Source organism: Lichenostomus cassidix, unplaced genomic scaffold, assembly GCF_008360975.1.
Source record: "Lichenostomus cassidix isolate B80296 unplaced genomic scaffold, HeHo_3.0 HiC_scaffold_46, whole genome shotgun sequence".
Lineage (NCBI taxonomy): Eukaryota > Metazoa > Chordata > Aves > Passeriformes > Meliphagidae > Lichenostomus > Lichenostomus cassidix.
Window position 1 is genome coordinate 3,148,609 of NW_028147597.1, and position 27,154 is coordinate 3,175,762.

The 27,154-nt window shown below is 49.1% G+C and overlaps 2 protein-coding genes across 2 annotated transcripts in view; one reads left to right on the forward strand and one right to left on the reverse strand.

The window, feature by feature from the left end:
• Nucleotides 1-27,154, reverse strand: part of LOC146421984 (olfactory receptor 14A16-like) — a 468,355-nt gene that overhangs the window by 42,910 nt on the left and 398,291 nt on the right. The window lies entirely within an intron of this gene.
• On the forward strand, nucleotides 11,484-12,468 carry LOC146421986 (olfactory receptor 14A16-like). The gene has a single exon (XM_085046912.1). The coding sequence runs from the start codon at nucleotides 11,491-11,493 to the stop codon at nucleotides 12,421-12,423; it is 933 nt and encodes a 310-aa protein (XP_084903038.1). The 5' UTR covers nucleotides 11,484-11,490; the 3' UTR covers nucleotides 12,424-12,468.

The window sequence follows — 27,154 nt, forward strand, 5'->3', positions numbered from 1 at the left end:
TACCCTGCCAAGTGGAGTTTGGCAAATCTCCAGAAGAATTAAGGGGGGGCAAAGGCGGCTGGCAAGGAGGGACCAGGTGTATGGACTAGCATAAAAGACAGCTTTGGAGTGGCTGAACTCCGAAGATCTTCCCCACCGAAAGATCACATCGATCTTTGCAGAGGCCAAGGAACGCCGACTGGACGGGACGCCAGGGACGCCGGACGTCTGTGGACCCGTGGTGGTAGCTATAGCCCCTTTCCTGCCCTTTTCTCCCCATCTTTTCCCAATTTTCTCTCTTTCTCTCTCTATCGCAGACCGCTTTACAGGCCAAATTAATAAAGTTCCCCCTTCGATTGAAATTTAACTCCCTTGACTTGTTGCATTTTGTGTTTTCTTTTCCTTTTTGCACTCTGAGATCGTAGCTGGTATGAACCATCATGCGTCTGCTCATGAGTGGACCGTGACACCTTCCTGGTCACACAGCCCCCTTGTCCCCGTGTTTGGCTCTGGGGGTTTGTTTGTGGAACATCCTCTGGGAAAGGCTGCAGCATTGGGGGAAAAAGGGACCTGGGGGGACAGGGGACCCCACTTGGCAGGGGCAGCATGGGGGACTTCTCTGGCAGGGACTGTGAGAGGGGGTTGGGGTGGAGTGACCTCCCCAGTGACACTACACAGCCCCCTGTGATGTCACACAGGGTGGCTCTGTGATGTCATAAAGCCACCCTGTGATGCCGCACAGCCACGTCATTGTCACAGTCTATACTGGGATGTCACAGTCACCTCTATGATGTTGCAGATGCTCGACAACCTCAGATAACACACTCTGTGATGTCAGGGCTCCTCTGTGACCTCACACAACCCATTCTGTGATGTCACACCGTCCCTTTCTGACATCACAGCTGCTCTGTGGCTCTCTGACAGTGACAGTGGTGCTGGTATGACACAGCCCCCTCTGGGACATCACACAGCCTCTCTGGGCTTAGTTCTCTGGGACACTTAGTTCTCTGGGACATCACAGCTGGTCTGTGACCTCACAGCCCCTCTCTGGAATGTCCCCCAGTGTCACCTTTGGGGCAGGATGGACAGGTGGCCTCCAGGCATATTTGGGCTCCTCTGCCTGCAGCCCTCAGTGCCCAGAGGTGCCCAGCAGCTCCCACAGGCTGCAGAGCCTCCATGCCACCCCAGAGAGCCGCAAGTGTCTGTCCTTGTCCTGGCAGATCTGGCACTGCTTGGAATCCTGGCTGGAGTGTAACTGTGGAGTGACTGCAGGGCTCAGCAGGGTAGGGACCCCCTGGGAGCCCCAAATCCCTCCTGCCCCACGGGTGTCCACAGCAGCCCCAGGGCTGTGCCCATCCCCATGGCATTGTCCCCATGGCACTGTCCCCATGGCACTGTCCCCGTGGGTGCCAGGGCTGTGTTTCCTTAATGGGGACAGGGCCCTGTGAAGTCTGAGCCACTCCAAACCCCCGGGGGTGCCATGGGGGTCTCACCTGGCCACAGACACTCAGCAGGGAACTGTCCAAGGCCTGGGGGCTGTGGCACCGCAGGGACAGTCTCGGGACACCCCTGGCCACCTCCAGCTTGGTCACAGCGAACTTGGCTCTGCCAAGGGCAGGGATGGCCCTGGTCACCCTCAGGGACACAATGGGCACCCCCTTTGCCCACCCCCTTTGCCCACCCCTCACCACGGTGTCCCCAAGCCCCGCAGGTCCTGCGGTGCCCAGGGGGTGGGATGGGGACCTGCCCCTCCTGGGGTGATTCTGTCACCTCCCTTCCCCTGTCACCTCCGGCTCGGGGCTGCTCAGGAGTTCCAGCACCCCCGATGGCTCCGTGGCACTGGTTTGACATGTCCCCCAGTGTTATGATCCAATTATTAAGGTTCTTTAGAAATACTTCTGCCCGAATTAAGGTACAAACGAGACCATATGCCAATCAATAGTATGGGTTTTATTTGATAGAAAATATGAGAGAGAGAGAGAAGAAAAGAGAGAAAAAGAGAAGTAGGAAAAGAGGTGGGGGGGACAGAAAGAGAGAAAGAGAAAATATCACCATCTGTGGATCCCAACAATGTTGCATTGATCCTCTCCAGCTGGTCTTCTTGCTGGTGATGGTCCCCCCAAAAGCACAGAATGCCATGGGTTAATATACACTCAGGCCAGGGGCAATGTCCAGGCATGTCCCCCCAGGGGAGGGGACAGTCTCTAGCAGCAGACTCTGCTTGCATCACCTGCACTCCTGTGGTGCAAGGCCTAGCATTTGGGGGTCTTTGATGGATTGTGACTTCTCCTCAGCTCCTCTCACGTGAAAGTCCCATGGATGTGGCTTGTGGGCTTGGGGGTTCCACAGCTGGGCCAGTTTGTGTAAACCTGGCTTCTGTGAGCTGTGCTCTCCCCCACCCCAAACTCAGCCAGGGATGATTCTCAGCACAGCTGGTGGCTTTGACCTTTGCGGATGCATTCCTTTCCCTCAGCCTGAGATGAATGAACAATAGGTTTCCCTTTATCTAATCTCAGCAGTTTGACTCAGTCCGAAGTCCCAGTCAGGTATCTTCAGGGAGGTTTCTTTGATTGTAGCATCTTTATGCGGTTTTTGTTATAATGAGCAAAACTTCATATCAATGTTTGAGGCATGAACTATTTCAGTCTCTGACAGCCAGGAGCTGGGGAGAGGTCACTTCCCTGCAGAAGGAGTGCTGGGCATCCTCCCTCAGCCGGGAGTGGCCATGGAGGAGAGCCACGAAGGAACGAGCATCCCACAGCCTGGGGAACTCGCCCTCCTGTGCCAGGCGTGGGGACAGCCCCATGTCCTTCAAGTCCCCCGGGGTCCGCAAACCCCCTCAGCTCACCAGCACCTGGCTCTCTGCCCTGGGGAGGGTGACAAGCTGGTTCTCCACTGGGCTGCTCTCCCGGCTCGCTGTTTGCTCGGTGCTGATGGTGGCAATGTTGGGGAAGTTGCACTAGTGCTGGTGCTTCTGAGGGAACACCGCCGGGGTGACACCGCTGTCACCCATGTCCCTACACCATGAGACCCCTACCACAGGCACCACCAGCACCCTGGAGCCACTGGGGTGCAGGAAGCAGAGGTGGCTGGTGGGTATCCCCCAGGATGTCAGGCGCTGTCCCCAGGGGTGTCACTCTGTCCTCATGGGTGCCAAGATGTCCAATGGCTGCCAGGCTGTCCCATGGGTGCCACACTGTCCCCCCGGTCCCCAGCTCACCTGCTGTGGCTGCAGATCTGTCCAGGCCACTGGCATTCCTTCTTGGCAATGGGCAGCATGTCCAGCACTGCCAGGCTCAGCCCCACAGCCACGCAGTCCCAAATGAAATCCCTGTGGGACTGGGCAGGGAACAAGGCTTGGGGGGGTTACCCATCTCCTGCTGTGCCAGGACACCTGAGGCATCCCAAGACCCCTGACATGTGCTCATATCATCCTCATGTCCCACTGCCCATGTGAGTCACATCCTGCCCTGGGCTCTGGTTTCCTGCTGCTTCCCTGGCTCTGTCCCTGAGGCATGTTCCCCCCAGGGGACACGGTGACCCCATCTGGGCATCCTGGGGTGCCCTGTGCCCACTGTGGGATGGCCACGAGCAGCTCCAGGTGAGCCAGGTAAGAGGATCCACATCCCCCAGGCACTGGTGGGTGCTGGAGGACCTCGTGCCCAAAGCAAGGACCCTGAGCCATTGTTGGGATTCAGAGCTCACAGCCAGGAGCCCCTGATGAGAACAAGCACAGAACCCCAAGCCCAGAACCAGGACCCCCAGGGAACAGATGCTGCAGAGGGTGTTGGATCAAGTTCCTGTGACCCCAGAATATTGGGATTAGTGCAGCTGTAGCTCTGCACAAGAGAGTTCTTCATCCACTTTCTCTCTTTTCCTCCCTCTGGCCATGCAGGGAGCTCATGACTGCAGTGTGTGATTTGTGTGTGCAAAGAGCAAATCTGGACAGAACTGGGGCAGGGAGGGTTTGGGGGCATCTTGGGACCTGTGCTGGGCACAGAACGTGTTTTGCTTTGGTCTGAGACTGTCAGCTGTGGAAAGTGGATTTAATATACAGCAGATTCTTTGTTTCTCAAATGGAGATGTGCCTTCCTTTGGTTCAGTTTGCTGACAATAAATGAACATCCCTCTGTGTCTCAGGCAGCTTCTTCTCCAAGGAAAGCAGCTGGGAGTTTGTGCCAAGGAGCTGAAAGCTGCAGGTGCAGCCTGGAGTGGAGGAAGCTGAGATTTGCACAAGGCTGCTCTGAGTCCCAGGGTTTGAAGGAGGGAAATGATGGGGAGGGGATTAGGGACAGAGTTTAGTTGATAGTCAGGCATAAGGGGTCTTAATTTTCATATCCATTCAGACTGAATTTGGAGGTGCTAGCAATCAATATCCATTGGAAATTGTTGATACCAACCTATAAACAGGAAAAGAAAACTGAAAAGGACAAATCAATTTGCTCTGCATTGTCTTTAAATGTGGTTATCTCACTTGGAATACACTTCTGAAATCTCTATAATTAACCACAGAAGAATTGAAGACTTAATTAAATAATTCCCAGAGCCTTGTCTTGTTAGTGTGTTTTGAAATGTTAATGAGCCTTTGGCACTGAATTCCTGAACTGAAGAGCTGAAGGCTGAACAAGCCTCTGGAGTAGTAAAATTCCTCGGGGAGCCTCCAAGTGGCTGAGGATGCATCCTCATCTGAGCAGGAATGAACAGCAATGGGCACAGCTTTCTGTCTGCCCCAGCTTTGGGATGAGCCCTGGGCCTGGAGCAGGAACAGCTCCTGATGGCCACAAGGCCAGGGCTGTTGTGCTGATCTGGGCAGATGGGATGGCAGGAGGGGCTGCAGAGCTCTCAGCATCTCCTGGACAGGAGAGCAGGGCACACAGTGCTGCCTTTCAGTTGGTCTTAGAATTATGAAGGTGACATGATTAAAGGGATGAAATGGTTTTACCTCAGTATTTTAATAAGAACCTAGGTGCACAGATCTTCCGAGGTGGAACCTGCTGAGATGCACACACCATATAATATGTATAAAAATTTTATAGACTTTTCAAATTAGCATATCAGTCTAGAATTCCCCAACAGGAAAATTAACAAAAGAAGTAATATCTCCCTGTTCTAAAGAAACCCACCAGTGTGAGGCTAGGGCCCTGCTTACAAAATATGTTCTAGAGAGTTTTTGATGGCACAGGGCTCTCTGGCCTTTTACTATAAATATTTAGGCTTTCTGCCTTGCAGAACCTTAAATCTGAGGAAGAATATCAGACTACAAAAATTACAAGTATGTAGGTTAAGCGGCATAGAGGATACAGAAGGTATGGAACAGGTATAAAAATGTCTAAAAGGGTATATGAAAAATAAAAGGTAAAAATCATCAGGCATCAAGAGGGAGCCTCCTTTTCCTTTGGCCAAGCACATTCCCCCATGGCTGGGGCTGAGTCCTCTCGCAGCTCCAGCTGCTGCTGTGCCCTTCAGAGGGGCTGAGGCCGTGGGGCCACTGCCCAGAGCAGCCTGGCCTGAGCAGGGCTGTGGGGCCAGAGGCAGCTGGGCTGTGCTGGGGAGAGGCCCTTGGTGCTGCAGAGAGCTCAGGGCAGCTGGCAGAGCTTGGAGGGAGCTGGGCTGGGCTGAGAGAAGCTGCCAGAGAAACCATCAGTGTCCATCTCAGCCTGTGTGAGCGTGCAGGGGCAGGACTGAGCCCAGGGCTTGTGGGGCAGAGCCAGGGCCTGGGGAAGGGATGGAAAACAGGCAAGTGGCCGAGAGAGGAGGCTGCTCTGTGCCCTTGGTGGCACGGACAGAGCAGGGAGGGGGCCCAGGACATTTGTCAGCCCAGCCTCTGTCTCCGGCCGTTGCCAGCCCTGGCTGCTCAGCCCAGGTTTGCGGGTGAGTTTGGCTGTGCCCCAGCTCCATCCTGCTGCGGGGCTCAGGGCCTGTTCCCGGCAATGGCCAGCCCTGCCTGGCCTCTCTGCTGGCCCCGAGCCCGGCAGAGCCTGGGGCAGGGCTGGCTGGGAAGGCCCACAGGTGCCACGGGCTGTGCAGGAGCTTGGAGAGGCTGCCCAGCAGGGAGGCCATGGGGGCACAGAGCCCCAGGGGCTGCTGTGGGCACCACGGCACAGGGGCTGTTCCCACCCGGAATGCTCCTGGCCTGGGCTGGGCTGCACAGGGGGCTGTGGCACCATGGCTGGGGCAGTGGGGCACAAAGGGGCCACGGAGCTTCTGCCGGGGGTGCCAGCAAGGCCAGCAGCAGACAAGGAATTGCTGGGCATTGCCTGTGCTGGGCAGGGCTGAGTGTGGGAAAGGCAGAGCTCAGCTGGCCTTGGTGGCTGCAGGAAAAGTGCAGAGCCAAAAGAGCCTCCATGGCTGTGCTGGAGACCAAGGCTGGAGGAGGGAAATGCAGAGCTGCCATGGGATGGGGAGGGGGATTGAGTTCCAGCAGACACCGATGTGGGGCTGAGGGACTCAAGGGCTCCTTGGCCTGAGTCTGTCCTGGAAAGGTCTCTCAGGTCTCTGTGCTCAGGAAAGCTCCAAGGGAATTCCCGCGGGGCTCGGCCCTGCCCGGCACGGCTGATGTCCCCCGAGCTCCACACTGCTCCGGACTGGTGCTGCCAGTGCCGCACGGGGTGAGGCTGCTTTGGGGACACCCAGGGCACACAAGGCTGCTTTGGGGACACCCAGGGCACAGCAAGGCTGCTTTGGGGCTGTGGGCAATGCCCAGCACTGGGCATGGGGCGAGTGGGGATAGCTGGGCTGTACTGGTGGCACTGTTGGTGCTGGGAGCACCCCAGGCTGCAGGTGAGGAGCTATAGGGTGAGCAGGGAGTGGGGCTGGTAGATGGGAATGGGGAGATAGGTGGGGTAAGATGGAGTGGGACTCCCCAAACGGAGTAGGAGGCGAGTGGGAGCCTGCAGAAATCAGTAGTTAGCAAATACAATGAAAGCCACTATGAATCAAGAGGGATGGTGGGTTACAAACAGAAAATATATTATAGTTTCACCTTCTGTAATGAGGAAGATATTACCAGATGTAAAAATCATCTGCACCTGGGGAGCTCACACATTGCTTCTTCTTCATCAGAAACCACTGGCCCATGGATCTGTACAATGCCCATAGTGCAAGAAGAACTGGAAAGCGACCAGCTCCAGTTGTGGCAATTTTTACCAATTCAACAGGGAGTCAGGTGTGACTTTAGGGTCACCAACCACCAGGGACCACCAAAGTGACCCCCAAGGGCAGAAAAATGCATGTGTAAATGGGAGGGAAAATATGTTAAAGATTTTTGAGGAATTATTATCATATGTATGTTTTTTCCGGGACAATCAACGAATATGTATGTAAAATACAGTCTGTAAACAGGAACTTTCCTGCACTCAGCATGCATGATATTTCAGAGGAGATATCCCCTTGTGCATCTGGCCAAATCAAGAATGCTGCTTCCAAATGCTACATTGGTGTTAAGGAGTTTCTGTTATTTTTATTGATTCTTTGGTACCAGAGACACAATGGCCCCTTGGTTCCATGATGCCCTGTAGCATCACAATGATCGCCTTAGTTCCATGGGCCCTGTAGTGTCACAATGACCTCCTTGGCTTCACAGTGTCACAACTGGACTCTTGGTGACATGAGACCCCAGCTGTCACAATGGATCTTTGTTTCCATAAGGTCTTGCTGTGTCACAATATTCTCCTCAGTTCAGTCAGGCCCCAAAGTGTCCCAATGGTCTCCTTGGTTCCACAGTGTCAAAATGGCCCCTTGGTTCCATGAAGCCCTGCAGTGCCACACTGGCCCTTGGCTATACAAGGCCTCACAGTGTCACAATGATCCCCTTGCTTCCACAAGGCCCTGAAGTGTCACAATTGATTTTGTTGGCTCCATGGCACTCTGCAGTGTCACAATGGTCTCCTTCATTCCATAAGGCCCCACAGTGTCACAGTGGATTCCATTGTTCCATGAGTGTCACAATGGCCTTTTGGCTCCATGGGGCTCTGTTGAGTCACAATGATTTCCTTGATTCCATGAGGCTCTACAGTATTACAATGGACTGCTTGGCTCCACATTATCCCAGTGGATCATTGGTTCCATGGGGTCCCTACAAGTCACAATGGATTCCTTGTTTCCATCAACCCCACAGTGTCACAGTGGCCCCTTAGTTCCATGACACCCTACACTGTCACAATGGCTCCTTGGTTCCATGGGACCCAACAGTGCCACAATGCACCACTTGGTTCCATTTGCCTCCACAGTGACACGATGGTTCCTTGATTCTGTGCAGCTGTGCAGTGTCACAATGCTCTCCTTCGTTCCATCAGGCTCTGCAGTGTCAAAATGGCCCCATGGGTTCTATGAGGCCCCAGAGTGTCACAGTGGTCTCCTTGGTTTCCATGGTGCCACACAGTGCCACAACTGTCCCTTGGCCCAACATGGCCCCATAGTGTCACAATGGTTCCTTATTCCATGAGGTCTGGTAGTGTCACAATGGACTCCTTGGTTCCATGGGGCTGCAAAGTGTCACAATGGTCCTTTTGTTCAATGAAGCCTGCAGTGTCACAATAGTCTCCATGATTCCACGAGGCCCTGCAGTGTCACAATAGTTTCCATTGGTTCCATTGAGCCCCAAAGCATCACAATGGTTCTTTGGTTCTGCAAGGCCTCAAAGTGTAAAAATGGCCTCCGTGGTTTCATGAGTACCTGCTGTGTCACAATGGACCCTTGGTTCCATGATGCCCTGTAGTTCCACAGTGCACTCCTTGGTTCTGTGTGGCCCTGCGGCCCCCAAATCTCTGAAATAACCAAAGAAGACTCCTTAACACTAATTTGGTGTTAAAGAGGGCATCATTTATTCAGGCCTGAGGTCCAAGAGGGGATAAATCCTAACCTTACATGGACTCATGAGTCTACAAGTGTGTTGTTTATCTACAGTGGCTACATGTGTATTAAAATTTATCCATTACCATAAAACCCATCCCAAGTTCCCAGATTCAGTCATTGTTTTTTCTATCACGGCACTCTTTGGCCAGATGTTTTCTTTTTCTCTTCCAACCATCCTCGCTGGGAAAGCAGACCCTGCATGCTTTGTTTCCCTGCTATAAGTTCACAGGCACAGTAAAAATTGAATTAACCCTTCTGGTATCAAGCCCAAGGCTCTGTGTGCCAAGGCAGAGGCAGGCAGGACGCAGAGCTGTCAGCAAAGGAAGGGCCAGCGAGGTGGGGCAGCCAGGGGATGACGACAGCCTGCAGGGACAGAGGCACAGGGCATGGACAGCGTAGGACAGCCTGGGCTGGAGAGGGCAGAGGGATGTGCAGGAGCTGCAAGGCCCTGACAGAGCCAACTTGTGCAGCACTTTGGCCATGGCTGCTGTCCCTGGCCCTGAGGCCATGAGGAGGACACAAGTGACCCTTGCAGCCCTGGGGCCTCATTGCCTCCTTGTCCCTGCCCAGCAGCCTGGCAGGGGCTGCCCCATGGTCCTGCCCTTGGCATTGCACATCCCCACATGCCAGTGCCCCGGGAAGAGCCCTGAGCACTGAGGGAGGGACAGGATCTGCCTTGCCAGGGGCTGGGGCTCAGGCCTTGGCCCTTTGCATTCCTGAAACACATCCAGCTTTGCTCAGCATCAGAGACACCTTTGCCTTCTTTGTCCCCAGCTGTCATCACTGCCTCCAGTGTTCTGCTCTAAAAGGAACCTGGGGATACTTTCTTAGTTGTGTCCCTCAGAGGGACCCATTAAAAGTAAAAGAAACTTTGAAGTTTAAATCTGACTTTGAGTTCTATGGAAGTTTTTTGAACACTCTCTCAGGGACTGTGTCTGATGTAAACAACCCCAAATCCCCAAGAGGCTCATTAAAGTCCTTGTGCTGTTGCTGTGCTGCTGAGCTGGGCTGGGCTCCTGGCACAGACGGAACTCCTGACAACCAAGAAGAGCTTCAAAAAGACATTTCTCCTGAGGAGCAGTTTCTCTCCCAGCCCAGCAGGGCTGAGAGTGCTACCTGCAGGTACCTGAGAGGAGGGAAGCAGACAGAGGCTTAAAGCAACTGGAAGGACAATTCTCGGCTTATTCATGGAGAAATCTTCACAACTTCTGACACAGTAAGTCTCTGGCTGCAGGGATCTCATAAAGCTGACACATGACAGCACTGATATGACTGTAAGGATGGCTCTGCTGGTGTTTCTGGTTTGGGGGAGGATGTGCTGCAGAGCGGGGCTGCCCTGGGCACCGTCAGAGGGACAGGGCAGGACAGATCCTGCTGTCAGGGATGGCTGCAGGCTGGGAAGGTGGGGGTGCAGCCAGGGGTGCCCAGGGCTGTCCTGCAGAGCAGCTCCTGCAGCCCTGAGGGCTCTTTGCCAGGGCAGGGGATCTGCCAGCTGCCCTGAGCAGCAGAGCTCTTGTGTCCCCTTGCAGCCAGCACAGCCCTCAGCCCGGGGGCTCGGGGCCCTCAGTCCCCTCCTGGGCCAGCAGAGCAGCACCAGAGATGAAGGGCATCTCTCCTGCCATTGCCCATTCCCTGCTGACCAGGGCCTGAGGGCGACTGTCCTGCACTGCTGCTGCCTGCAAGGGGCTGTGCAGGGCTGGGCAGGGAAAGGCTTTTCCTCAGGGCTCGGCTGTCTCTCTCCTTGCCTTGCTCAGCTGCTCCTGGCATTGCTGACAGGCTCTCTGGCAATGGCAGTTGCAGCTGCAGGGTCAGGCGCAGCCCTTGGGGCTCCTCCTGTGCAGGGTGAGCACAGCAATGAGGTGTCCCAGCTCCCTCTGCCCTGGGCAGCTCTGGGCAGGGCAGGCTGGCAGGCTGGCAATGAAATGACTCTCCTCAAGCAGTTCCATGGCCAGGACCCTTGCTGTGTCCTTGGGGTGTCCATCCAAGCTGTGAGCTGCCTTCCAGGGGACGCTGGGGGACAGGAGTGTCCTTGACCAGCAGTGGGGCTGAGACTCTGAGAAAGGCTGAGCCATTTGGCTCTGCTATGAGTCCCTCTGCTCTCAGCTGTGTCAGGGTGATTTTCAGGGGAACACAGTGACTGCCCTTGATCTCAGAAAGGGCAGCTGGGAACAGATGGAGCACCAGAGCAGCTCCCCTCACCCTCCACTGAGTTACAGCCAATCCTCTTGCCTTGCACAGTTCTCTCTGTTCTCCCTGAGCACAGCAGGAAATCCTCTCAAACTGCCTTTGGCTGTCACTGTTCCTTAGCCCTGGGACAGGAGATGCTGCCAAGCCCCTCTGTCTTAGGGGCAGTTTGGTCTGATGAAGTCCAACCCAGGACTGGTCCCTGTCCCCCGTTCCCATGACCCCACTGCTTCAGGGCAGAGCTGACTCCTCCGAGTCCATGGGCAGAGCCACTGCTTGTCACAGCAACAGGGCCAGATCCCAGCAGAGCTGCAGGCATGGGGCTGGAGGAAGAGCTCTGAGAGAAGAGAAATTGGGTGACACAGAGTGGGAGGGTCAGGGCTGGGAGAAAGGGCTTGGATATTGCCCCGGAAAGTCTACCGTGAATTGTCATTCTCTCCTCCATGAACAGGTCCCTATGGCCAGAGGATCAAAATGTCCAACAGCAGCTCCATCAGCCACTTCCTCCTCCTGCCATTCGCAGACACGCGGCAGCTGCAGCTCCTGCACTTCTGCCTCTTCCTGGGCATCTCCCTGGCTGCCCTCCTGGCCAACAGCCTCATCATCAGCGCTGTAGCCTGGAACCACCGCCTGCACACCCCCATGTTCTTCTTCCTGCTCAACCTGGCCCTGGCTGACCTGGGCTCCATCTGCACCACTGTCCCCAAAGCCATGCACAATTCCCTCTGGGACACCAGGGATATCTCCTACTCAGGGTGTGCTGCACAGCTATTCCTGCTTGTCTTTTTCATTGCAGCAGAGTTTTCCCTCCTCACAGTCATGAGCTATGACCGCTATGTGTCCATCTGCAAACCCCTGCACTATGGGACCCTCCTGGGCAGCAGAGCTTGTGTCCACATGGCAGCAGCTTCCTGGGCCAGTGGCTTTCTCATTGCTCTGCTGCACACAGCCAATACATTTTCCCTGCCCCTGTGCCATGGCAATGCCCTGGGCCAGTTCTTCTGTGAAATCCCACACATCCTCAAGCTCTCCCGCTCACACTCCAAACTCAGGGAAATTGGGCTCCTTGCTTTTAGTGCCTCTTTGTCATTTGGGTGTTTTGTGTTCACTGCTTTCTCCTATGTGCAGATCTTCAGGGCTGTGCTGAGGATCCCCTCTGAGCAGGGACAGCACAAAGCCTTTTCCACATGCCTCCCTCACCTGGCCATGGTCTCCCTGTTCCTCAGCACTGCAGCATTTGCCTACCTGAAGCCTCCCTCCATCTCCTCCCCATCCCTGGATCTGGCAGTGTCAGTTCTGTACTCAGTGGTGCCTCCAGTACTGAACCCTCTCATCTACAGCCTGAGGAACCAGGAGCTCAAGGCTGCAGTGTGGAGACTGATGACTGGACAATTTCAGAAACATTAAACTGGTTGCCAAATTCTTCAAATCACTTGTTATATGAGTCATCTTTAATAGTACTTGGATTGTTTCTTGTTTAGTTCTTTCTTTGTTTTATTTTTTTAATGTTATCCACAAAGAAAAGTCATTTTTTGTGTCATTTCTCATTTAGTTTCTCTCCACATTTACTGTGGCCACAGACTGTGTCAATGAGGAGCTGTGCTCTCAGTGGCTTTCACCAAACTAAAGGATTTTCCAGCCACGTTTTCACCAGAGATCCCCCTCAGTTCCCTGCTGGGGCACAGCTGACGCCTCAGGGCAGGGCCTGGGGGCTCGAGGCTCCTTGCCCAGGCTCTCTCCAGAACACGCCCAGGCCAATGCTGAGCAGAGAAAACCCCCGTGAGCAGCTGCAGGGTGGCCATGGGCAGGCTGGGGGCAAACAGCATGGCTGGGGCTCTGCAAGGTCCCTGGGGGAGCCGGGAAGGAGCAGCAGAGCAGGGGCTGATCCATTCCCACTGCGCTGGACAGCCCAGGGCAGAGTCCCAGAGCGTCCTCATGGAGCTGCCAACAACATCCCCCCTTGGCAGCCCTGGCCTCTCCCCCAGCTCCCAGAGCTGCTTGATCCTTCCAGGCAGAGACACGGCAGCACTGGCTCAGGAGCCCTGTTTGCATTGCACACAGCAGGCGTGAGCACCCCATGCTGTTGGTGTGGGGAGATGAACCTGAGTGAGCACAAACACCATCAGCCCTGGGGGCCAGCAAGGGCTGGGGATGGGAGGGAAACCACTCAGGTTTGTTGTGACCTCTGAAGTCAGCCAGAAAGTTTGTTCCCATGAGCTGTGAGTTTCCTGTCCCGCTGCAGACATTGTAGCTCAGAGCCAGGGCTGCCTGGCAGCCACCCCCAAACAGCCCTGAGCATTTCCTTTGCTTCACCTTTGCTTTCTTTCCTCTTCCCTGCTCCACATTTCTTCCTCTTGCCCATCCCTGTCCCCTCCCCTGCAAACAGCCCATCCCTGTTTGCCCTTTCCTCTCTGGCCCCACTCGCCATTTCAGTTCCTGACTTGGCACCATGGGAACATCCCTTGGTGAGCAGGATCATCCTACAAGTGCTTCATCAATTGTCTGCAGGGTCCTGCAGTGCCTCGTGCTGTTCCCTTGCCAGAGGCAGCACAGGCCAGGGGGGCACATCTGGACTGCTGTGTGTGGCTGTGAGGCTCCCTGTTGTGGGGCAGTGAGGAGGAGCTGGAGAGACTCTGCAGGACTGACAGGATGGGCTTTGGGGCCTGTGGGGAGAAGCTGAGGGCCATGGGCTGCTGGACCTTCTGAAGAGGAGGCCCAGGGCTCATCCTGCAGCTGCTTCAAGGGTGCTTTCAGAGAATCATAGAATCAATGAGGTTGGAAAAGACCTTTGAGATCATCAAGTCCAACCTGTGACCTAACAGCACCTTGTCTCCCCTGAGCCTCTTCTTCTCCAGGATAAACAACCCCAGCTCCAAACTCAGCCACTCCTCACAGCACTTGTGTTCCAGACCCTTGCTTCAAGAGTTTGATTCACGAGTAATGGATCCAGGAGTCTCCACCAGTTGTTTTTACTGCTGTATGAGTAGTCAATAGAACTTGATAGGGTCTTTTCCACTTGGGCTGAAGCGGTTCTTCACGACCGGACGTGAACCCAATCTCCTGGATGATGAGGGTGCACTTGAATATCCAATGGAACTGGTGAGGCTAAAACGACAAACTGATGCAGCGATGAAAGTGTTTTTCCAAGGAAATTGCATACTCTTTCAAATGATGATCACCCATTACATGATTTTCCCCAGGAACCATCATGGTTTGGTAAGGTCTTCCATACAGGATTTCAAATGGGCTTATCTTCTCCTTTGAACTTGGCTGAATTCTGATTCTGAGTAAAGCCAAAGGCAGAGCCTGTGGCCACTTAAGCCACAATCATTGAGAATGTTTCAACACTCAGCAAGTTATTTATATTCCGTGGGTGTCCCTGCATGGATTTTTATACCGGTAAAACACAGAAGTTAACTGGTAATTTGCACACACACAGTACATGCATACATTCAGAAATTCAAAAGCACTGGAGCAAACTCTGTTCAAAAAAAGCTTTTCACAGTAACCTAGGCAGGAGACTTGAACTCCAAAATACTTTGCAATTGGATTTTAATGCAAACAGGAGACTTTAACGCCAAAATACTCTGCAATTGCGTTTTAACTAGGCATCGGGACTCAAACCCGAAACTGCGCGGTGGCTGGACACCGAGACTCTAACTTGGAACCAACATAAACCGAGACTCCAACTCAGAACCACCGGGCACCGAGACTCTAACTCGGGACTGAGACAACCCAGACTCAAACTGGGAACAAATGCAACCAATACTCGAACTTGGAAACACAGGGAGATGACACTGAGACTTGAACTCGTAACCAAGGCAACCGAGACTTTAACTCGGAAACACAGGGATTCGGCGCCTAAACTCAAACTAAGAAACTGAGACAACATGAATGCATATCTAGTGATTTTTTTCAGTATCTAATTAAACTGTCACCCTTGTATTTTACCCCAAAGTAATGCCTTAAACAAAACCACGGGATCTTGTGTTGGACTCACTGGACTCCAGGGACCATGAGGTCTCTCTGGATGAAATCTCCGAGCGCGCTGGGGAGACACTCACGTTCCCGGAGTCCGTGGAGTGATCAACAGCTTCGTCCCTTCATGGTCGCCAAAAATTATCACCAAATCTGTGGGAAAAAATACAAAAACTCTCCAACAACATTTTAATGTTAGAGAGTCAAGGCATTACTTTATTATCTGGCCAGGATGTTGTTCTGGCCTGGATGTACCACAGAAATCATCTCATCCACACATAGCCCAGGTGTGCAGAGAGAATCATTCCAGGATACATAGCTTTTACTCGATTTTTCAGATATTTTATACAGTAAAAATACATAGGAAAGCATTGGGTCAGTATTCATTGGTCTAAAGTTGAGCAAACCCCCAGTATTCAGTTTCCCATTGGATCTGAATCTCCTCACCTCTGATGCTAATTAGATTCTTCATTCTTCAGTTTTTCTCATCAGTCCTTTTTCCAGGCCAGGATGTCTTCAGCCCTGCTGGAGGTGCTCTGGGGTAGCTGTTTGTGATATCCACCATGTCCTGTTGATAACCACAATGTCCCAGAGGATGTTCTGTTCATAGTCTTTATCTCTCTGGTTATCTCTGGGGTCACTCCCAATCTGTTGATATGCTGAGTCCACCAGACCTCATCTGGTAGAACAATGTCCTGAAAGAAACCTAAAATTCCTTTTCTCGGGGTAAAGACAAACAAAACCTTTGACTAAAGTTATACAAAATGTTTAACCTGATATGTATTCCAACAACACCAAAGAGCCCCTGGGCACACAGTGACATCAGCGACCAGCACAGGTGACAATTGCAGCGGAATGGATTGCTGTGCAGGTCACTGAGGGGACAGGGTGACGTCATCAGAGTAATGTCTTCAGAGTGACATCAGTGACGTCATCAGAGTGACATCATCAGCAATCAGCACGGGTGACAATTGCAGTGGAACAGATTGCTGTAGGTCACTGAGAGGGGACAGGGTGACATCAGGGTGGCATCAGGGTGGCATCAGGGTAGCATCAGGTGGCATCAAAATGGCACCAAAGTGGAGGAAAGTGGCATTAAAGTGACAAAAAATTGCACCAAATGGCATCAAAATGGCATCAAATGGCATCGAAATGACACCAAATGACAGCAAATGGCAGTAAATGACACCAGAGTGACACTAAATGGCACCAAAGTGGCACTAAATGGCAACAAATGGCAAAAAATTACACTAAAGTGACATTAAATGGCACTAAACGGCACTCAAGTGGCACAAAGTGACATTAAGTGGCACTAAATGGCTCTAAATGGCTCTAAATGGCATTAAAGTGACACTAGATGGCACCAGAAGGAGCCAAAGTGACACTAAATGGCACCAAAGTCACATCAAATGACACTAAATGGTGTCAAAGTGGCGCTAAATGGCACTAAATGGGACCAAAGTGACACCAAATGGCACTAAATGACACCAAGCAGCCCCTGGGCACACAGTGACATCGCCGACCAGCACAGGTGACAATGACTGCAGAACGGATTGCCGCAGGTCAGTGAAGAGACAGCAGGTGACATCAAAACGGGACAAAAATGGGGAAAAATGGCATTGAAATGACAAAAAACTGCATTAAAGTGACAAAAAATGGCACCAAATGGGACTAAAGTGACACTAAATGGCACCAAAGTGGGAAAAAGTTTCATTGAAGTGGCAAAAAACAGCAACAAAGTGGCATTGAAGTGGCACTAAATGGCATCAAATGGCACCAAAGTGGCACCAAATTGCATTAAACAGATAAAAATGCATTAATTTTTTTAAAATGGCATTAAAGTGACCTCAAATGGCCCCAAATGGGACCAAAGTGACATTAAATGGCACCAAAGTGACACTAAGTTGCACTAAAGGAGCAAAAATGGCACCGAAGTGGCATTAAAATGGCAAAAAGTGACACCAAAGTGACATCAAATGGCACCAAATTAGCACTAAATGGCACCAGAGTGACACTAAATGGCCTCAAATGGCACTGAATGGTATTAAAGTGGCACTAAATGGCACTGAAGTGACACCAGGAGTTAATAAATGGCACCAAAGTGGCACCAAATGGCACTAAAATGACACCAAATGGCATCAAAGTGACATCAAATGGGACTAAAGTGGCACTAAATGGCACCAGAGTGACACCAGGGGTCATCAAGTGACACCAAATGGCACTAAGTGGCATTAAAGTGACACTAAATGGCACCAAGTGACACAAAGTGGCACTAAATTGCACCAAAGGGCATCAATGTGGCACTAAATTGCACTAAATGGCACTAAAATGTCACTAAAATGGCACCAAATGAGACCAAAGTGACACTGAATGGCACTGAAATGGCACTAAATGGCATTAGTGACACTAGAAGGCACCAAATAGCACTAAAGTGGCATTAAAGTGACACTAGATGGCACCAGATGGCGCCAAAGTGACACTAAATGGCACCAAAGTGACAAAAAAAGGCATTAAATGGCACCAGAGTGGCACTAAATGTCACTAAAAGTCACTCAAGTGACACTAAATGGCATCAAATGGCACCAAAGTGGCACTAAATGGCAACAAAAAGGTCAAAAATGGCACCAAAGTGGCACTAAAGGGACATCAAGTGGCACCAAAGTGGCAAAAAGTGGCACCAAGTGACATCAAATGGCACCGAAATGGCATCAAGTGGCACTAAAGGGACACTAAATGACACCAAATGGCACCAAATTGTCACCAAATGCCACTAGAAGTCACCAAATGGCACCAAATTGTCACTAAATGGCTCCAAAGTTCCATCAAAGTGACACCAAAGTGTCCCCAATACCCCCAATGTCCCCAAATGTCCCTTCCCCCCAAAACTACCCAATTTCCCCCCAAATTTTCCCAATTTATCCCCATTTTCCCCAATTTCCCCCAGATTTTCCCAATTTTTCCCTAATCTATTCTTTTGCCCCCAATTTCCCCAAATTTTTCCCATTTTCTTCTATTTCCCCCATTTCCCCCCAATTTACTTCCCTTTTTCCCCAAAATTTCCCCAATTTTCCTGAATTTTTCCAATTTTCCCCATTTCCTCCCAATTTCCCCATTTATTTCCCATTTTTCTCACTTTTTCCCCAGTTTTCCCCCAAATTTTCCTTTTAGTCCAATTTCCCCAATTTTCCCCATTTTCCTCCATTTTCCCCCAATTTTTCCCATTTCCCCCCAAAAATTCCCCAAATTTTCCTCCTTTTTCCCCATTCTATTTGCATTTTTCCCATTTCCCCCAAATTTTCCCAAACAATTCCCCCAAATTTTCTCAGAATTTTCCTTCAAAATTCCCCCAAACTTTCCCAATTTTTTCCAAAGTTTTCTCCCAAACTTCCCCAAAATTTCCCTCCAAATTCCCCAAATTTTCCCCCAAACTTCCCTAAAATTTTCCCCAAGCTTCCTTGAAATTTCCCAAATTTTCCCAAAAATTCCCCCCAAATTTTCCCAAAAATTCCCACAATTTTCTTTAAAAAATCCCCAAACTTACCCCATTTTTCCCCAAATTTTCATCCAAATTTCCCCAAAGCTTTCCCGAAATTTCTCCAAAATTTCCCCCGAATTTTCCCAGAAATTTCCTTCAGTTCTTCCCATTTCTCTCTGAAATTTTCCCCCAAAGTTCCCCAAAATTTCCCCAATTTCCCTCAGATTTCACCCCAATTTTCCCCCAAAATTTCTCCCCATATTTCCCCTCAAATTTCCCCCATAGTTCTCCAAATTTCCCTAAAATGTCCCCAATTTCTCCCAAGTTTTCTCCAAAATTTCTCAAAAATTTCCACAATTTCCCTCAAATTTTCCCAAAATTTTCACCCAAAATTTCCCCCCAAACTTCCCCCAAATTCCCCAATTTCTCTCAAATTTTCCCAAATTTTTTCTCTGAACTTCCCCCTCAATTTCCCCAATTTTTCCCAATTTTTTCCCCAAAATTTTCTCCCAAACTTCCCCAATATTTTCCCCCAATTCCCCAAAATCTCCCCAATTTTCCCAAAATTTCCCCCAAACTTCCCTGAAATCTCCCCAAAATTTCCCCCAAATTTCCCTCATTTCCCCCAATTTCCCCAAGTTTTCTCCCAACTTTCCCCAAAATTTCCCTCAAATTTTCCCCCAAAATTTCCCCAAAATTTTTTCCCAATTTCCCTCAAATTTTCCCAACATTTCCCCCAAACTTTCTCCATTTTCCCCAAAAATTTCCCCCATTCTCCCCTTATTTTCCCCAAATCTCTCCCCAAACTTCCCCAATATTTCCCCCAATTTTCCCCAAAATTTTCCCCCAAACTTCCTCAAATTTTCCCAAAATTTCCCCCAAAATTTCCCCCAAAATTTCTCCCATTTTCTTTAAAAACATCCCGAAACATTCCCCAATTTTCCCCAAAATTTCCCCAAAACTTCCAAAAATTTCCCCAAACTCACACAAAATTTCCCCAGTTTCCCCCAATTTGCCCCAAAACCTCCCCAAAATTTCCCCAATTTCCTCCAAAATTTTCCCCTCAAACTTCCCCAAAATTTCTGCCACTTCTCCCAAATTTTTCCCCAAAATTTCCCCCAAATTTTCCCATTTAACTCCCAAAATTCCCCCAATGTTATCCCAAATTTCCCCCAACGTCCCTAATGTCCCCAAATCCCCCAATGTGTCCCCAATGTCCCATTAATGTCCCCAACATCCCCAATGTCCCCAGTGTCCCCAATGTCCCTGTGATCAATCCATGTCATCATGTTGGCTTTTCGCAAAGATCCCAATGGATACTCTGTGGATTGTTTGAATTCTTTTCTTACAGAGGTAGCCTGGCTGGGAAAAGTTGCTGTGCAATGATGACTAAGGTCTTTCTTTCTAGTCCCAGCTGAGTTTAATAGCAGTAAAATAGCTGTTCTGGTTGGATTCGAATGCTTGAAGTGTCTGCTTGAACTGGATCCCATCCCCCGGCCGGACCCTGCCTCTGACACTGCAACTATCAGCTCCTGGCGCTGCAGGAACCACAATCTGGGAGTGAGAACAGATCAGTGACAGACGACTGCGCATGCTGCCAGGAGGCGGATCAGTTCCCAGAACGTGCAAAAGAGTTTGGAGAGAAATAGGAATATGTGTAACTGTTTATGAATATGCATTAGGCTGAAGGGTATGGAAAGGGTGTCTCTGTCCATTCCAGGGGTGCTTTTCTGGCTGAATGCCAAAGCACCCAGCGCTGACCTTTTGCTTTTATCTGTCCCCTATTGTCTTTTATTAAACCTTTTTAATCCTAACAGGAGAGTGAACCTCGTTTGTCACAGTTCACTGGAATAAACTTACGAGTTTGGGTTTTCATTGGACAGGTTGTTTGGCAATAATAGCCTTTTTAATTCTCTGTCTTGTCCTTTTCAAAACAGTTAAAAACAGTTAAAAATGTTAAAAGTAAACCAAAACAAGTCATGGTTTCCTTAGCTTTATCCACAACCTCAGTAAAAACAGAAGGGGCAGATGTGGGGCTGCAGAGGAAGAGGCCCCCATGATCCCATGAGGAACCAAAGAACCTGAAAGGATGCAGAAAAGTATTGATCAGCACAGGATCTGAAGCAGATCAGCAGATTCCTTCTCTCCCCTGGGAAGAATAACAAGCTGTATTGAGAAACTGTGAAAAGGCTGAGAAAACAACTAAGAGAGAACTTATCACACTGAAAAGTATATCTACTGTATGGCTTTGTAATAAAATCAGAATTTGCATACAGTGAGTGATTCTCATTCCTACGCTAAATGGCACCACGACTTTCCATGTCAAACCCTGCAGGGCAGGGACAGCTCTTGTGGCACAATCCCTCCTGGCCAAGGACACAGTGCTGGGAAGGTCTTTCTATGCCAGCAAAGGAAAGCTCCTGGCTCAGGGTCACCTTTCCTGCTCAGCCAGACACCCCAAGTTCTCCAGGAGCAGAAGAGAATTCCAGCATTCCCACAGGCTGTGTGATGTCATAGCATGGACTGTGACATCACAGAGTACCTGTATGACATCACAGAGCACCTGTATGACATCACAGAGCACCTGTATGACATCACAGAGCACCTGTATGACATCACAGAGCAGGCTGTTACATCACAGGGCAGATGAATGGCATCACAGAGTGGGCTGTGAGGTCACAGGACAACTGTGTGACATCACAGAGCAGACTCTGACATCATAGAGGCAGGCTGTATAAAATCACTGGGCAGCTGTGTGTCACAGTCCACTCATGAGCAGATGCGTGATGGTTCATACCAGCTACGATCTCAGAGTGCAAAAAAGAAAAGAAAACACAAAATCCAACAAGTCAAGGGAGTTAAATTTCAATCCAAGGGGGAACTTTATTCATTTGGCCTGTAAAGCGGCCTGAGATAGAGAGAGAAAGAGAGAAAATTGGGAAAAGATGGGGAGGAAAGGGAAGGAAAGGGGCTATAGCTACCACCACGGGTCCACAGACGTCCGGCGTCCCTGGAGTCCCGGTCAGTCAGCGTTCCTTGGCCTCTGCAAAGATCGATGTGATCTTTCGGTGGGGAAGATCTTCGGAGTTCAGTCACTCCAGAGCTGTCTTTTATGCTAGTCCATACTCCTGGTCCCTCCTTGCCACCTGCCTTTCCTCTCCCTTAATTCTTGTGGAGATTTGCCAATCTCCACTTGGCAGGGTCAAGGGAGGAGTGTCCGAGGCATGGTCGGCAGGTTTTTCACAATGGGTGTCAGGGCAACGGGTGCAAAGCCTTTGTCACATACCCGCTTTGGCAGCACAAGGGCTTTGTTCTGTATCAGCTCAGGCAGGGGCAAAGCATTCGCTCCGTACCAGCTTTGGGTAGGCACAAAGCATTCTCTGCGTAAGTCCTGCACCTGTAGTTTCTGATGAGAAATGTTGAGACAGAACTCGATTCTTGGATCGACCCTTACACCACCCGGTGGCTCAACATTTATCTTCAGGACCAGTTGTCTTCTTCATGATGAGTCGTCTTCTGGGTGAGTTGTCTTTCTTTATGATGAGGTGTCTTCTGGATGAGTTGTCTTCAGGACCACATGGTGGTAACACCAAGGAAGGGGGAAGGGGAGAGAAGGGAAGGAGGAGAAACAAGATCGGAAAGATTTTTACATTACTTTTTGCCATGCAGCTTGCTCAATATGAATCAATGTGAAATCAGATTTCAGAATTTGGTGGGAAGCAACTGCAGCTGAGTAAGAGAAGTCACATCCCGTGATTTCACTAAAATTACAAATATTTGTATGATTACTGGTATAAGCTATTACATTTTCTACTGTGATATTACTACAAACAGTTCATAAGCACACACAACCTTTGCCAATACAGATTATTACAGTTTTAGGGTTAACTTCAGGATGAAGTTCAAAATGGCAAACTTTTTGGTCAGTGTCTAAACAAAAATCTCGTGTTCTGATGGTGTTATTTTCACAGATAATTCCTAGTTGTTCCCGCACAATGCAGCATTCCAGGTCTATCATTTGCCATTTATCATTCACATTTTGGGCCCATGCTCTATGCTCGAAAGGATAGAGTATAGTTCCATTGTGGTTCAAGCCTAATGTGAAAACAGGATAAATCAAAGATACTGAAGCATTGTGAATAGTTAATACATAAGCTGTAACAGTGTTATTAACATGATTATAGGTAAAATTTACCAACTTCCACCAAGATTGGAGGTTCTTTTCAAAATTGTTAGCACTATCCCAAATTATTTTTTGGATTTCTGTAGGAAAAATGCCTTCTTAAAGGCTGTTGCATTTTTGTCAGATCAAAAGTTGCAGTAGCCAATTTATTCAATAATACCTCCTAATCAATGCTATTTAGAACCCCCAGTCTAGTTCCTAAAAACACCAGTCAGGTCTCTCAATATTCATCTCCAGGAAAAAGGGAGCAACCTTTTTGAGAGACCATTCTGGTTTAAATAATATTTGTTGTTGGCTAGTGTTTCCAATTACAAATAGTATTGAAGACCAGGTTCTACTTTCCTGCATCTCACTTGAATTTTTTCATCAATGATACCAGGCAGGGTTCTAACCCACGCATTCTTATCCCAGACCCACTCATTTTTTTCTCAGACCCATTCAGATGAATGGTAAACTTCGTCATCCTATGAGGGCTTGAGACCAAGGCCATTCATTAGTATTTTGGTTATGGGTAGGAGGTGCAATGTAGAAAAGTATGAGCAACCTAATCAAAATTTTGTAGACCATTTTCAGATTTAGGTCTTCAATTCTTATTAATGTTTCTTCTGAAAAAAATCTTAAAGTCCCACGGGGTTCTCCTGCAAAAACAAAAGTAGAAAACTTGCCTGTTTCAGGCAAAAAGGAATTAAAATGAAGGAACAATAAACCAGGCATTTACTGTTTGGTGTTGGGAAAAAGGAGGGGCCACCCGGATGACTGAGGCAGGTTTGTCTTGGCTGATATCCAGACTCTCCATTTCTTGGATAGAAAGGTTTTTTGAGGCTCCTTCAATTTGTGCATCGACTTCAATGAAAGCCAGGCTTGCTGCAAACAAACCTTTCTCCCAAGCAGTATAGCTTTTCTCAGTATCCTTAAAACTACAAGAATAAAATCCCACAATAGCTGTGATTAACAAATCTCCTTTTTCTGTTTTGGTGAGCTGTTTAATATAAATCTATTCTCCACTTCCCTGCCCACCACTAGGAAATGGAGTTTCTAGTCTCCCTCTACTAGAGAAAAAAGTTTGCTTTGATGTCTTGTCTGCACCATCCACAAAAGGGGGCAGAAGCTGTGACAGGTGAACTTTCTTTCACAGAGGAAAAGGAATGTGGTTTTGGCACATGCCACTGGGTTACCAGTTTGCTCAATTTATCTAAAGATAAATCATCCAATAAATCTTTAGGAATTGCTTTTTTAAGTCCTAAAGTACTTAAAGGGCCACCAATCAAGTTGGACCGAAAGGGGTTTAGGTTGTGACTGTTCCTTGGCAACATCTGCAGTTTTGCTGGGGCAGAGCAGTAGGTGTTCCTCTGCCTCTGTGTCAATGAATGTGATCTCACAGTGGGGAAGATCTGCAGAGTTCAGTCACTCCAGAGCTGTCTTTCATGCTAGTCCATACACCTGGTCCCTCCTTGCCACCCTCCTTTGCTCCCCTTAATTCCTGTGGAGATTTGCCAAACTCCACCTGGCAGGGCCAAGGGAGGAGTGTCCGAGGCATGGTCAGCTTTGGAGGCAGGTTTTTCACAGTAGTGAATAATGGGTGTCAGGGCGACAGGAGCAAAGCCTTCGTCACACACCAGCTTTGGCAGCACAAGGCCTTTGTTCTGTACCAGCTCAGGCAGGGGCAAAGCACTCGTTCTGTACCAGCTCTGGGAGGTACAAAGCATTCTCTGTGTAAGTCCTGCACCTGTGGTTTCTGATGAGAAATGTTGAGACAGAACTCGATTCTTTGATCAACCCTTACAGCACCCAGTGGCTCAACATTTATCTTCAGGACCAGTTGTCTTCTTCTGGGTGAGCTGTCTTCTTCAGGATGAGTTGTCTTCTGGATGAGTTGTCTTCTGGTTTCGGGATGAGTTGTGTTTGGGACCACATGGTGGTAACACTATGGAAGGGAGAAGGGGAGAGAAGGGAAGGAAGGGAAACAAGACAGGAAAGATTTTTACATTACTTTTTGCCATGCAGCTTGCTCAATATGAATCAATGTGATACCAGATTTCAGAATTTGGTGGGAAGTGACTGGAGCTGAGTAAGAGAAGTCACATCCCATAATTTCAGTAAAATTACAAACACAAACATTTGTATGATTACTGGTATTAGCTATTACATTTCCTACTGTGATATTACTACAAACAGTTCTTAAGCATACACAACTTTTGCCAATACAGATTTTTGCAGTTTTAGAGTTAATTTCCTTCAAAATGGTAAACCTTTGGTCAGTGTCTAAACAAAAAATCTCATGTTCTGATGGTGTTACTTTCAGAGATAATTCCTAGTTGTTCCCACACCATGCAGCATTCCAGGTCTATTGTTTGCCATTTATCATTCACCTTTTGGGCTCACGCTCTGTGCTCGAAAGGATATAGTTCCATTGTGGTTCAAGCCTAATGCGAAAACAGGATAAATCAGTTATTGAAGCATTGTGAATGGTTAACAGATAAGCTGTAACAGTGTTATTAACAGAATCATAGGTGAGATTTACCAACTTCCACCAAGGTTGGAGGTTCTTTTCAGAATTGTTATCACTATCCCAAATTATTTTTTGGATTTCTGCAGGAAAAAGGCCTTCTTAAAGGCTGTTGCATTTTTGTCAGGTCAAAAGTTGAAGTAGCCAATTTGTTCAGTAATTCTTCTGAATCAATGCTATTTAGAACCCTCAGTCTGGTTCCTAAAAACACCAGTCGGGACTCTCGATATTCATCTCTGGGGAAAAGGGAGCAACCTTTTTGAGAGACCATTCTGGTTTAAATAACATTTGTTGTTGGCTGGTGTTTCCAATTACAGATGGTAATGAAAACCAGGTTCTACTTTCCTGCATCCCACTTGAATTTTTTCATCAATGAAACCGGGCAGGGTTCTAACCCACACATTTTTAACCCAGACCCACTCATTTTTTTCTCAGACCCATTCAGATGAATGGTAAACTTCGTCATCCTATGAGGGCTTGAGACCAAGGCCATTCATTAGTATTTTGGTTATGGGTAGGAGGTGCAATGTAGAAAAGTACGAGCAACCTAATCAAAATTTTGTAGACCATTTTCAGATTTAGGTCTTCAATTCTTATTAATGTTTCTTCTGAAAAAAATCTTAAAGTCCCACGGGGTTCTCCTGCAAAAACAAAAGTAGAAAACTTGCCCTTTTCAGGCAAAAAGGAGTTAAAATGATGGAACAATAAACCAGGCATTTATTGTTTGGTGTTGGGAAAAAGGAGGGGCCACCCAGATGGCTGAGGCAGGTTTATCTTGGCTGATATCCAGACTCTCTGTTTCTTGGATAGAAAGGTTTTTTGAGGCTCCTTCAATCTGTGCATCTATTTCAATGAAAGCCAGGCTTGCTGCAAACAAACCTTTCTCCCAAGCAGTATAGCTTTTCTCAGTATCCTTAAAACTACAAGAATAAAATCCCACAATAGCTGTGATTAACAAATCTCCTTTTTCTGTTTTAGTGAGCTGTTTAATATAAATCTATTCTCCACTTCCCTGCCCACCACTAGGAAATGGAGATTCTAGTTTCCCTCTACTAGAGAAAAAAGTTTACTTTGATGTCTTGTCTGCACCATCCACAAAAGGGGGGAGAAGCTGCGACAGGTGAACTTTCTTTCACAAAGGAAAAGGAATATGGTTTTGGCACACGCCACTGGGTTACCAGTTTGCTCAATTTATCTAAAGGTAAACGATCCAATAAATCTTTAGGAATTGCTTTTTTAAGTCCTAAAGTACTTAAAGGGCCACCAATCAAGTTGGACCAAAAGGGGTTTAGGTTGTGACTGTTCCTTGGCCACATCTGCAGTTTTGCTGGGGCAGAGCAGTAGGCATTCCTCTGCCTCTGTGTCGATCAATGTGATCTCACAGTGGGGAAGATCTGCAGAGTTCAGTCACTCCAGAGCTGTCTTTCATGCTAGTCCATACACCTGGTCCCTCCTTGCCACCCTCCTTTGCTCCCCCTTAATTCCTGTGGAGATTTGCCAAACTCCACCTGGCAGGGCCAAGGGAGGAGTGTCCGAGGCATGGTCAGCTTTGGAGGCAGGTTTTTCACAGTAGTGAATGATGGGTGTCAGGGTGACAGGAGCAAAGCCTTTGTCACACACCAGCTTTGGCAGCACAAGGCCTTTGTTCTGTACCAGCTCAGGCAGGGGCAAAGCACTTGTTCTGTACCAGCTCTGGGAGGTACAAAGCCTTCTCTGTGTAAGTCCTGCACCTGTGGTTTCTGATGGGAAATGTTGAGACAGAACTCGATTCTTTGATCTTACACTAGGTTAAGAACTGGCTGGACAGGCATAGGCAGACCAAGAGAGTGGTGGGGGATGCTGCCACATCCTGTGTATGTCCAGTGACCACTGGTGACCCCCAGGGATCAGTGCTGGGCTCAGTTTTATTTCATAACTTTATTGATGATCTGGATGAAGGGATTGAGCCCACCATCAGCAAATTGGCAGATGACACCAAGCTGGGTGTGAGTGTGGA